This window comes from Tachysurus fulvidraco, chromosome 9, assembly GCF_022655615.1.
Source record: "Tachysurus fulvidraco isolate hzauxx_2018 chromosome 9, HZAU_PFXX_2.0, whole genome shotgun sequence".
Lineage (NCBI taxonomy): Eukaryota > Metazoa > Chordata > Actinopteri > Siluriformes > Bagridae > Tachysurus > Tachysurus fulvidraco.
Window position 1 is genome coordinate 15,470 of NC_062526.1, and position 13,369 is coordinate 28,838.

A 13,369-nucleotide genomic window follows, 5' to 3' on the forward strand; every position below is an offset into this window, starting at 1 on the left:
GAATAGAGTGATGATGGAAATTGAACATCTAGAGTAAATAATAGCACATTAAAGACTTGTAGTATGTTCTTTAGGGTCAAATAAATATTTAGCAACATGTTTTGGAGTGGTGTGTGCCTCTTTTCAAAAGTTATTGAACTGGATGCTCTGCCACTGGAGAACCCCATAGAATAGAGTGATGATGGGAATTGAACATCTACAGTAAATAATAGCACATAACATCTAGAGTAAATAATAGCACATTAAAGACTTGTAGTATGTTCCTTAGGGTCAAATAAATATTTAGCAACTTGTTTTGGAGTGGTGTGTGCCTCTTTTCAAAAGTTATTGAACTGGATGCTGTGCCACTGGAGAACCCCATAGAATAGAGTGATGATGGAAATTGAACATCTAGAGTAAATAATAGCACATTAAAGACTTGTAGTATGTTATTTAGGGTCAAATAAATATTTAGCAACTTGTTTTGGAGTGGTGTGTGCCTCTTTTCAAAAGTTATTGAACTGGATGCTCTGCCACTGGAGAACCCCATAGAATAGAGTTATGATGGAAATTGAACATCTAGAGTAAATATTAGCACATTAAAGACTTGTAGTATGTTCTTTAGGGTCAAATAAACATTTAGCAACTTGTTTTGGAGTGGTGTGTGCCTCTTTTCAAAAGTTATTGAACTGGATGCTCTGCCACTGGAGAACGCCATAGAATAGAGTGATGATGGAAAGTGAACATCTAGAGTAAATAATAGCACATTAAAGACTTGTAGTATGTTCTTTAGGGTCAAATAAATATTTAGCAACTTGTTTTGGAGTGGTTTGTGCCTCTTTTCAAAAGTTATTGAACTGGATGCTCTGCCACTGGAGAACGCCATAGAATAGAGTGATGATGGAAATTGAACATCTAGAGTAAATAATAGCACATTAAAGACTTGTAGTGTGTTCTTTAGGGTCAAATAAATATTTAGACACTTGTTTTGGAGTGGTGTGTGCCTCTTTTCAAAAGTTATTGAACTGGATGCTGTGCCACTGGAGAACCCCATAGAATAGAGTGATTAATGAAATTGAACATCAAGAGTAAATAATAGCAACTATTATATAAAGACTTGTAGTGTGTTCTTTAGGGTCAAATAAATATTTAGACACTTGTTTTGGAGTGGTGTGTGCCTCTTTTCAAAAGTTATTGAACTGGATGCTCTGCCACTGGAGAACCCCATAGAATAGAGTTATGATGGAAATTGAACCTCTAGAGTAAATATTAGCACATTAAAGACTTGTAGTATGTTCTTTAGGGTCAAATAAACATTTAGCAACTTTTTTTGGAGTGGTGTGTGCCTCTTTTCAAAAGTTATTGAACTGGATGCTCTGCCACTGGAGAACGCCATAGAATAGAGTGATGATGGAAAGTGAACATCTAGAGTAAATAATAGCACATTAAAGACTTGTAGTATGTTCTTTAGGGTCAAATGGATATTTAGCAACTTGTTTTGGAGTGGTTTGTGCCTCTTTTCAAAAGTTATTGAACTGGATGCTCTGCCAATGGAGAACCCCATAGAATAGAGTGATGATGGAAAGTGAACATCTAGAGTAAATAATAGCACATTAAAGACTTGTAGTATGTTCTTTAGGGTCAAATAAATATTTAGCAACTTGTTTTGGAGTGGTGTGTGCCTCTTTTCAAAAGTTATTGAAATGGATGCTGTGCCACTGGAGAACCCCATAGAATAGAGTGATGATGGAAATTGAACATCTAGAGTAAATAATAGCACATAACATCTAGAGTAAATAATAGCACATTAAAGACTTGTAGTATGTTCTTTAGGGTCAAATAAATATTTAGCAACTTGTTTTGGAGTGGTGTGTGCCTCTTTTCAAATGTTATTGAAATGGATGCTCTGCCACTGGAGAACCCCATAGAATAGAGTGATGATGGAAATTTAACATCTACAGTAAATAATAGCACATTAAAGACTTGTAGTATGTTCTTTAGGGTCAAAAAAATATTTAGCAACTTGTTTTGGAGTGGTGTGTGCCTCTTTTCAAAAGTTATTGAACTGGATGCTCTGCCACTGGAGAACCCCATAGAACAGAGTGATGATGGAAATTGAAATAGAGTAAATAATAGTACATTAAAGACTTGTAGTATGTTCTTTAGGGTCAAAAAAGAAACAGTGTTCTGGCAAGTCAATTGTTCTGATCGTGTCCAAAAAGTGTCCCTGACATAACTGGGTTGCCTGGTGCTAAGTGGGTTCAAAAAGTATTAAATGTACTCCATCGTGGCATAAGTGTCACTGCCACAGTTGGAGACAATGGGGTGGCCTGAGGGCATCTGAAAGGGCACACTCCATGTTTGGGGGTTCTTATGGATTTTGGGGAGCAGATGGAAACAGTGTTGGCATGGGCTGCCTCACCCAATCAAGTAAATGAGTTGCCTTCTATTAATGAAGCCCTCCTCTTTCAATTTAGCTAGGATCTTCCTAACTTCAGGGCCTGTAGTGTCTGATAGGGGCTGTTTTTGGTAATATTGTGGCTGATGAAGCTGACGGTGGGCCTCCCGGACATAGGTGGCCCTGTTCATAATGACAACTGCGCTGCCCTTATCCACCAGATTAATAACCACGTTCCGGTTTTATTTGAGCTGGGCTAATGCCCGTCTCTCAGGAACACTCAAGTTCGATTTAGTTGGGGGTTGGGAATTTCTGGTGGTTGTGTGACCCTTGGGGTAGATGTCTCAACCGTCACCTCAGTAGCTGAAAAGGTGTGGATGGTGTAGAGATGTGGAATATCATCTGGGTCCACCACGACTGGATCCAGGGTGTTTGGGATTTTGGTGTTTGAGGGGAGTCCCTGAGCTGCTTAGGTGTCCTAAGCAGCTTACATTATTACTACACTCACTAGTACGGTTTAATCTTAGCTGTTGTACTCTGCTTCTTATGTTGTCCACCGATTTTTCTGTTTATTAATGTAAAGCTGCTTTGAAACAATGAAACAATTGTGAAAAGCGCTATTGTTGTGGAAGTTAGAGAGGTTCGAGAGAATTAAAGCATAAAAATATCACACTAACAGGCACGGGCAAGAGTATAAAGGTTTTCACGGTTTATTGTTTTCAGCTTTGCAGAAGGACCCAACACTCTACGTGTAAAATCAGAGAGGAAGGGCCTCCATTATTGATAACACCAGCATTTTATAGACAGGAATAAAATGAAACAGGACATGTAAAACCAAAACATCATCCACCATTGGCTTAGAAGCATCGCCTGTTCATCTTCTGACCAAGCTAATCCCACGGGAACAGAAAAGGTCTCATGGGAAAGGTCTGATTAAAGGCAGTTTTAGGAAGAAACAACTGAAATCTCTAGTCACAATAACTACCAGCCATGGGAAATACAGAAGCCTAGAAGGACAGATTCATGTGTTCTTCTCTAAAGTAAAAATTTCCACTACAATTCCCCCCCTTTTGTCCCTGGGACAATACACAAAATTTTACTAATCATTAATCTGTAACAAAATCTAAACTCTAAATGATCGATCGATACCAGTATTGTTAATCAACTACTTATCAGCTAGAATATAAATCACTTAAATCTTAAGCTAATCATGTAAAGTCTCACATCAGCGTATCATTGCCCCTGTAGGGTTCACATGAATGCTTCATAAAATACATGATCTTTAGTGGATAATATGCTGTTTTTGTGGGGACAGGACCCGTATATATAAAAAATATTGCAGTTAAAGGCAAAGCATTAAGCATTAATCAAGTCGTAACTTCACTACAAGTCACAGTCTCTACTGTCCGTATTTACCTTTGTCTGTTTCTGGATCAGTCTGGGCAAATTCAGTGAAATAGTCATCGCTGAACGGAGGACTCCATTCAGGGTCATCGTCAATATCGTCTAGTTTCACAAGTTGTTTGGTCGTTAGATTGGACATTATGGTGTAATGAATGCATTTGTATATGCAAGGGCCAAACAAACATAATAAGAGTAATACCACAATCACTGGGATTATCATTGATAGATAGGGAGTCCACTGTCCGAACAGTGTATACCAAAGTCCCCAACTATTATCTCCGTGTTCGTCCCGTTTCATTTGGTTTGCTACTTTGTGCATATCATGCAGTGCATCTGAGATAGACCCATGGTCGTCATCATTCGAGGGAATGAAGGTGCAACATTGATCTCCAATCAGGGCACATACACCTCCCTCTTTAGCTAATAGAATATCTAAGGCCATTCTATTTTGTGTAGCAGTCAATCTAAGGGCCGCGAGTTCCTGTTTAATGCCTTCGGTTGCCCGATTAGTGGAGTTAATATAAGTGGCAAGCCGATCATGTGTGACTTCTAGTTGATTCCAAACCTGAGTCATCCCATACTGTGGGAAGAAGGAATCAAAGAATTTACTCAGTTTAGGTTTCAGTCTATGTTCTGGCGGAGGAAAGTCATTATCAGACACCTCTCTCTTGGGTCGCTTTATTGGTGAGTGTGAGTGAGCTATGACCACACCTGGATACCTAAACCTTGCTAAAAGTACATACTCCTCCCCAGTTACGGGGTAGGGCTAGATACACGTTTTTACCACAGACCCAGTACCAGTCGTCAGCCCTGAGTAATGTGCCGGTGTCAGATGGATGAATGAGAGAACACCCTGCCTGTGGGCAGGTTCCGTCATCAGAATATGGGTAATATAAATGAGTGCACCTACGGCTGGCAATATTACCTAACGGTATGTTTCCTGTACCTACAAAACAGTGTGTGTAGTTCAATTTAGGAGGAGGCTGTGCAACAAATGTGTTAACTCTTGTTTGGTTTACCTTGAATGTTCGTTTTGTCACACGCATTAGAGTCCGTAGACATATGGTGGTACCAGTTAAATCAGTCCTCCCAGGACCTCCAGCTTCACACCACAGGGAGGCCGGTGAATTTATCACCAGACTCAAATGTGTGCCATTCTGGACTCTATAAGCATCCTGCTTCCACATGCAGTAAGAATTTCTACAGTATTGGGCTATGGCTTTCAATTCACTACCATTACTTTTCATGGGGATCATTGTGTGTTTACTCGCAGCTGTGGGGAGAATCATACACACATAACAAGACTCATTTGTGATCATTTTGGCAGTGTAGTTGGCAAATTGCCAATAAGTGTTTTCATGCACGTCTCTGCGACTTCTACCAAAGGTGGAAGTCTTTTCTGCATTCCCTCTAATTAACAGGCAGATCATAAGGATGCCAATGATCCCTAAAACTCTTGGGTGATAGTCAGGCTCCTCATCTTAACAGGAGCCTCATCTTAACAGGAGCTTTTACTCATCAATGTTAATCGATTGTAGAAGTCAGATCTTATATTTGTGTTTGTATGGGAGTCTGGCTTTCGTAAGTGTCTGTCACATTTACCTCTTTCAGTTCATTAATTTCATTTACATTTGTGTTTACATTCTTGTGTGTGTGTGTGTGTCGATGTTACTCCTTCAGATGACGCTGCTCCTTCTCGGTGTCGGCTGCTGCGTTGTATCAGGGTTTTCTTCTGACTCAGACACTATACGCGTCGTGGAAAGTCAGTTGGAGCTCACGGGAGAGGTTACTAGCACGTCACCGTGTGCCCTGATGCCCCTTCTCATTCCTCTTTGCAGCTGTCGGGTGTTGGTTTTTCCTCTGGCTCAGGAACCCGCTTACAGTGGCTAACGTGAATCTACGTTGCTCTCTCTGCAACCTTCACCGCAGTCTGTGTGGTCAGAAGTACCTGAAATGGTCCCAGCCACCGCCTGGCTCTCCAGCTTTTCCTCCTGAAATCCTTCACCACCACCCAGTCACCTGGTTTGAGACTGTGCAGATCTGTTTGCGTCACCTTAGGCAGTGCTTCCTTCACCTGCTTATGGATTTGAGACAAAACAGAGGACAAGTTTGCACAATAACAGCATTTCATCTTCACATTGGCTTGTGGTTAATCTGGGTGTGTGTCCAGGTTCAATTCCTGTATTTGGGGGTCTGCCAAACAGTATCTCAAATGGGCTTAAATTCACTCTCCCTCTAGTTCTCGTTCTCATGTATAATAACACAATGGGAAGGGCCTTTACCCATGATAGACCTGTTTCATCACAGCACTTGGCCAATTTATTCTTTAGCGTACCATTCTCGCTCCACCGCCCCTCCGCTGGCAGGGTGGTACGCACAGTGTTGTCTGAGATCTATACCCAAGTACTCTCCCACCCGTCGAAGTGCTTGGTTTACAAATGGAGTCCCATTGTCACTACTGATTTTGTCAGGGATTCCCCAACGAGGAATAATTTCATTTAATTAAATGACATAATTTTAATAATTGCTTTAGCTACTGCACTTGCATCCTGTTTGGAAGTGGGGAAAGCTTCCACCCACTTAGAGAACATATCCACTATCACCAAACAGTATTTTTTGCCTTCACTGGGTGTCAGTTCAATAAAGTCCATCTGAAGGTGTTCAAATGGGCGCTGTGGCGGAGGATGGGCGCTCTGGGAGACTTTAACGACTCGGCCAATGTTGTTTGTTGCACACACTATACATTTCTCACAAAACTTCTGGGAATAGTTTGCAAAGCCCTTAGTGTGCCAGTATCTGGAGACACTGTTATACATACCCCCTTTTGACGCATGGTCTTGGCCATGCGCCAATTTAGCATAGAATTGAAACAATTTCTTTGGCAAACATGGCTTGTCATCAGGGCCGTACCAAACCCCATCTCTTACCACACCTCCTGCTTTCCTCCATGTGGCTCTTTCTTGGGCTGTAGACTGTGATTGAAGATCTTTGAGATCTGCTGTGGGAGTACATATTTGCAACATACACAAAGTTTCGTCGTTCTCTGACGAAAAAATCAGTTTCTGCGCAGCTGATTTTGCTGCTGCATCTGCTTGCGCATTGCCCTATGAAATGGGGTCATGTTTCCCAGTGTGTGCTTCACACTTACATACGGCAATAGATTTTGGCAACAGGATTGCATCCAGGAGTTCAGAAATCAGGCCATTGTGCGTGATTGCTTTACCTGAAGAGGTCAGGAAACCTCTGTTTTTCCACAATGTACCAAAATCATGCACTACCCCAAATGCATATCTACTGTCAGTATAAATGGTGACAGTTTTGTCTCTTGCTAACCTGCATGCTGTTGTTAAAGCAACCAATTCGGCTGCCTGCGCAGGGAGATGCTCTGGTAATGATTCTGCTTTAATCGTTTCATGTTGTGTTACTACTGCATACCCCACGCAGTTGCGGCCTGTTTTCTGATCTCTGAAGGCTGATCCATCCACAAAAAACTCAAGATCTGGATTCTGCAACGGCGTTTCCTGCAAATAAGGCCTAGGACTGCAAATTTCATTTACAACTGCAACACAATTGTGTGGTTCTCCATCTGCTTCTGTAGGGAGAAGAGTTGCAGGGTTTAACACAGTACAGCGTTTTACTTTCACATTTGGCATGTCAAGCAAAATAGTGTGATATCTCAGCCAACGTGCCGCAGACATATGTGCTGTTTTCTGTTCAAGAAGAAGAAGCGACACTGCATGTGGGACCAAAAGAGTTAGTTCACTGTATCCCACAATATCTCTAGAAGCATTAACTGCTTTCTCAGCTGCTGCTACTGCTCTTAAAACACATTGGCAGGCCTGCTGCTACCGGATCCAATTTAGCAGAGAAGTAGGCCACTGGTCTCATTTTCCCACCATGATTTTGTAATAGCACTGATGTCATACAACCACTTTTTTCATCAACTGTTTGTACAAACAATTCGTTTGGATCTGGAATCCCTAATGTTGGGGTGGTTTGTAAAGCCATTTTCAAATCTACGAAGGCTTTTTCTGCCTCTGGTGTCCAAGTCAGTGCACTGTAGGCCTGTAGGCCTTTCCCATGAGCAATTGCGCTCAAAGGTGCTTCGAGGACTGCATAGTTTGGTATGAAAGTCCTACAATAAGAGCACATGCCTAGAAATGACATCAGTTGTTTTTTTGTGTTAGGCTTTGGAATGTTTTGTATTGCTGCAACTCTGTTCTGCTCAATAGTTTTGCCTTGTTCTGATATCAGATGCCCCAAGAATTTCACTTGCTGTTTTACAAACTGCAGCTTTGATAAGCTCGCCCTGTGACCTTCCTCCGCTAGATGACAAAGTAACGCAATAGTGTCTTTTTCACATTGCTCTTTAGATGGCGCTGCAATCATGCAGTCGTCCATATATTGAAGAATTGCTGACCCTGGGGTCAGCGTCAGAGATTCAAGACTGTTTTTAAGAGCTTCATTGTAAATAGTTGGAGATTCGCAATATCCCTGACACAATCTGGTAAAAGTGTACGGCTTTCCATTGAAAGAAAACGCAAACCAAAACTGGCTGTCTGGATGAACTGGTACACTGAAAAAAGCATTAGCTAAGTCTACCACAGAAAACCACTTGCTTTCTGGTGGAATCTGAGACAAGATTGTGTGAGGGTTTGGCACATTTGGAGCTCTTGGAATTACTGCATCATTCACTACTTGCAAATCTTGGACAAAACGCCACTCCTCTGGTTCACCCAGAGGCCTAGGTTTTCTCACTGGAAAAATAGGTGTTCTCACTGGGGAGGTTTCACATGGAACAATCACTCCAGCTTCAAGCAGTGAATTAAACACTGGTGTGATACCCCTAATAGCCTCTGGCTTTAAGGGGTACTGAGTTTTGCGAGGTCTGTAATCCGATTTAGGTGTTATCTGCACCGGTGCACAATTTTTGATCAGACCTACATCATATTTCCCTGTTGCCCAAAGTTCTCTAGGAACTGCTTGTAATCGGGGATCTTCCCCAGAAATGTGTGTCATCTGCCACATTGTTTTCAGTACATCTGTGTCTGCCTGTGGCATTATCTCAACTGTTCTGTCAACAAAAGCTATCCAATTCAAGTGCATGCAATAGGATTTAGTTTTCTCACTGTACAACACTGTGGGATCTGAACTGGGTTTCCAATTATCAGCTTTCACACATTTTAATGTCCACATCCCTAAATCTTCCCATTTCTCTGTTTCACCTTTTGATAAAGACACATGTGGGTGTGAATTCTCTATAGTGAACGGATGGGCCTTCCCCGGCTTCACATTTATACTAGAAAGATTCACTTCTGCAGTACATCTGTGATTATCCCAATACAACTTTGTCAGTAACAACACATCAGCTTTTGGCTGCATTTCAAACCACTCTTGTTCATAAACTACATCAGGCCCTGTGTGTGTGTGTGCTGTGCAGTGCAGATCATGTGTGTTCATGTATTGTGTGCGTGTAGGGTTAGTAACATCATAGGCCTTATCCAAGAGTGCTTGATTCACTGAATTCACAGAAGAGGTGCTGAGTTCCCACTCATAAACATACAACAGAGGTCTGGGGTCCCACTTAACGCCCTGAAATTCACCTATTTGACTTGTACACACTTTTAATCCGTTTGGGGTGCTAATTAGGTTTATTCCCAATTTGCAGATCAAATCCCTGCCCATCAAATTAATCGGGCAGCATTCAGAAAGCAGAAAAGAAAATGTGAATGACTGTTGGTTATTCTCAACACACCTTAAGGGTGCTGTAAATTTTTCTTTCACGATAATCCCAGACGCTCCAACTGAATTCAGGGATCTACTACTCATTTCTGGCATCTCACTCAACTCATGTAATTTGATCAGAGTTTCCTGCACCAGAATCTACTAAAAACAAAATGTCTTTCCCTTCTACATTCAATGTGTGCACTGGCATGTGCTTGTAGGCATCTAAACTGTATTTTGCATATGTGCCTTGTGGAGTATATTTCTTTTCAAGAAAATCAATAGCATTCAAAACCTTAAAATTTAAGTCGGAATCAGAAGTTAGCTGAAGCATTTCCTCATTGCATAGCATCAAAGATTTTGACTCACCCATCCCTTCAGGACAGACCTCCTCGACCTGAGATGTTGATGGTCATGCAGTTTCCTCATCATGTCTCTTAGGGCATTCCCTTGCCCAGTGATCTTGTCCTCCGCAAACAAAACATCCTCTCTCTCCCCCTTATTCTTTTCCGCCTCTGGCTCTTCTTCTTCCTCTCCCCCTTCCTTGATATCGCCCTCTTCCTCGATATGTGGAAGTCCCTCTCCATTGTGTCTGAGATCTCGTCATGGCTTGCATCATCGTCAGCTGAACTTTGTGTGTTTGTTCTTCTCTCTTTTTTCCCTGATCTTGCTTGGCTTGCGTGAGCAGCTTTTCCGCATGCAGAGCATGTTGTTCGATAAGGCTCAGCTTTCCAGTGTCCCACGTGATGCATAGGTTTTTCACCTTGTCAGATATTTCCAGAATCAGTCCATTCATGAAACTGTTTCTCAAATGCGCCTCGTATGCGGTCACTACCCCCTCACTCATTCTCGGGGGCAGTAAGGCCGCTGTGCGCGTTGTGTACTTCCGTGAGGCGATGAAGATATTGCGCAACTGTCTCGCTGTCCTGCTGTTTGCACAGCGCAATCTTTGTCATATCCATCTTCACTGGAAAAGCCTCACAACACGCTTCACGTAATTCCGTTACGAAGTTATAGTACGTCGCATTCCTCCCGCTCTCATGATCTGGATGTCTCATGCACAGATTTTCATCCGGCCATTCATACTTAATCCGCGTTATGTCAGATGCTAGTTTTCTTCCCAGCAGGCGCCTCAGTTCAAGAGAGGTGGGACGAAATTCTTTGCAGAAACGTTCCAACTCCACACCAAACTTTTTCCCCCCCACTTCTCTCGGGTCAGGGAGGTGCTCATGAGCATGCTCAATGTCCTTTAGTGTCCACGGACGGTGTACTAACATAGGGTCTCCATCCGGCCCTGCTACTTCCACCATGGGCATTGTAATCACACTCTGAAGTTTCTCGTTGACCTCTGGAATCGAAGCCTCTTCTCTGACAGGTTCAAGATCCGTAGTCTCCTTTTGCTTGTCTTTCTGGCGTGTACGATCCGCGATCGGTGGAGAGGGTGGGTCAGCCTTAACTGCCTTCGGTGGAGGCAGTGGACTCTCCTTCGGCTCCACACGAGCTGGCTCCAGATCTGCGCACACCTGTCGACATGACGCAGCCGCTGCCAGACGTGGTCGAGGAGGCGGTCCATCCAGGTCAGGATCATCTGAAAAAGACTTAAGACACTGGAGACTTTGTGAGTTACTTATTGTACTTTGTGTATTCTGTACATATTGTATAGATGCTCTCTTTGGAGTACATTGTGCTTTTTGAAACCTTTTTTCAGCCTCTAACTTCCACAAGTGAAAAGCTGTCCAGTTTATTTCTACCCTGCTCTTCTTCTTCTTCCCAACATTATCTCTTTCCATTTGGGTCAGGTTACCTTTCAGCAAATCTAACTGCTTCAAGCTAAAACTGCCGCCATCTGGGAAGCCACACTCCGTCACCCACCGCAGCAATTGTGACACAGAATCAGGACCATAATTATTTCTCATATAATTCACATTAGGTCCAGTGACACACACTGGGTTTTTATTGAGCATGCTCTTAGAAATACTGTTGCCTATGACTATCTTAGTTTATTGTTGACAGTCTCTGCACCAGAAAGCCTGTGCTATGTGTGTGTGTGTTATCTTTTGTTTTGGCCTTTTCTCTTTTCCCCAAACCTGCTTTGCTCTCCGGAGAGTCTACACCGAGCTCGTCAGCTCTTAGCGGCGGGTTTTCTCAAAACCTCGCAAACAAGACACCTTTAGCACCTAATCCCAGATTAGTGCCGTGCTTTACTTTTGTATTTTAGGCCTTGCATTAGGTGCCTATCCAGGTCACTGACCTGTCGAAAGATCCAGGTTTAAATTCTGTCTTTACAGCACTTTCTACACAGAGACAACCAACAATATTCACTATTCAACACTAATGAATTCAACTATGGTTTTCAAAATAAAACCCTTACAACTTTAGCAGATTAATCAGTGTTCTTTAACACAAATAAAAATAGATTCTCTCACCTTCCACACATCCAATTACTTTTGATTCCAGCGTTGAGGCGGCTCACGTGAACTCCCGAGTCCTCTCACGCTCATAGCCAATTTTGCGGTCGAGGTGAAGTTAACAGCCTTCAAGGCTCGAGCGCTGCAAGCCTCCCCGGGAATCCCTGAAGTCGACTCTCAAACGCGGAATCCTGCCGACTACGCCAGCCTGTTGTGGAAGTTTTGAGGTTCGAGAGAATTAAAGCATAAAAATATCACACCAACAGGCACGGTCTCTAAAGTAAAAATTTCCACTACACTATATAAATAAAATAAATTGAATTGAATAAATAGATGAGCTAATAATAATAATCACTTTAATTTATATAGCGCCTTTCACAGGACCCATGGTCGCTTGCTCACTGACTCCATTGAATGTTCTTGTGTGATAAAGAATGTGTCTTTTCATTTGTGGTGTGTGGTTTGTTTGTGTGTGTGTGTAAAATGTAGTTTAAACATGACCAGGCCAAAACGGTTCACTTTTTACATCATGGCTGTGTCAAGAATATCACTGTGTTTATAAAGGTAGTAATGATGAGATTTTGTGTTGACAGGTGAATTTTCTGGTGTGTTGCTGGGAGACAGGGGGTCTGGCTGTCAGCCTTTTCTCCTGACACCTTTCACAGACCCCCAGGAAGAACACACTTTCACTGCCTACACAAATTAAGGGTCAGCCATGTGAGGGCATGTGACATGGCTGGTGGCACTCTGGGGGCCCTCTCCTTCCTCAGGCAGGCCACACTGTGGAGGACAGCCACAGCCCGCTCCTTCATCAGGCAGGTCATTTTAACAACTGTCCTCCTCTAAAACAATGAGTTACAATATTATGACTTCACTCTCGAAGTCGGAATTTTCTTGTGAAAATTCGTCTCTGTGAACTTTTTACAGAGACGTACCCCCCCCCCCCCCATTGATTTAACATCATTCTGCGTACCCCCCTCCCGACCCCAGCCACCCACCACCAATAATTGTGGTCTTGATATTTTTTAAACACATGTACCTTCATAAAATGACTTATTTGATCAAATACAACTTTAGTATACAAATAATTTTTCAATTTTTAATGAGTGCTGTGATGAGACACAGGCGAGTGAGGATCCAAATGCAGTTTGACCTTTTATTAAGACAAAACAAGAAACAAGCAACAGATAAGCAGGCAAAATCAGGGCAGAACACTGAGCAGAACACTGAGCAGGGACAGGGACAGGGACACATACAGACAACAAACTATAACGATTAACACCTGGGAAGTGAACAAATAGAGTAGATATAGTAAATAAGAACCAATCACAAAGCGGAGACAAGCAGAGACAAAGACAAAACACCTGGGGAAGAGATTGAGTGCAATTAGTGTCCATGGTAACAAATGAGTGGGCGGGGCCAACAATTAACAGCAGGGAATAACAGCAGACAGAAA

At 42.5% G+C, this 13,369-nt stretch overlaps 1 protein-coding gene across 2 annotated transcripts; it reads right to left on the minus strand.

Moving 5' to 3' along the window:
• Positions 1-5,429: 5,429 nt before the first annotated feature.
• On the minus strand, positions 5,430-11,484 carry LOC125145584. Of its 2 annotated transcripts, none has more exons than XM_047819045.1 (2): positions 9,875-11,484; positions 5,430-5,855 (listed from the first exon to the last, which is right to left on the minus strand). In XM_047819045.1, the coding sequence occupies exon 1, from the start codon at positions 11,467-11,469 to the stop codon at positions 10,345-10,347; it is 1,125 nt and encodes a 374-aa protein (XP_047675001.1). In that variant the 5' UTR covers positions 11,470-11,484; the 3' UTR covers positions 5,430-5,855; positions 9,875-10,344. The 2 variants fall into 2 exon arrangements, with proteins under 2 accessions (XP_047675001.1, XP_047675002.1); XM_047819046.1 differs by having other exon boundaries at positions 5,430-5,858.
• Between the last annotated feature and the right edge of the window lie 1,885 nt (positions 11,485-13,369).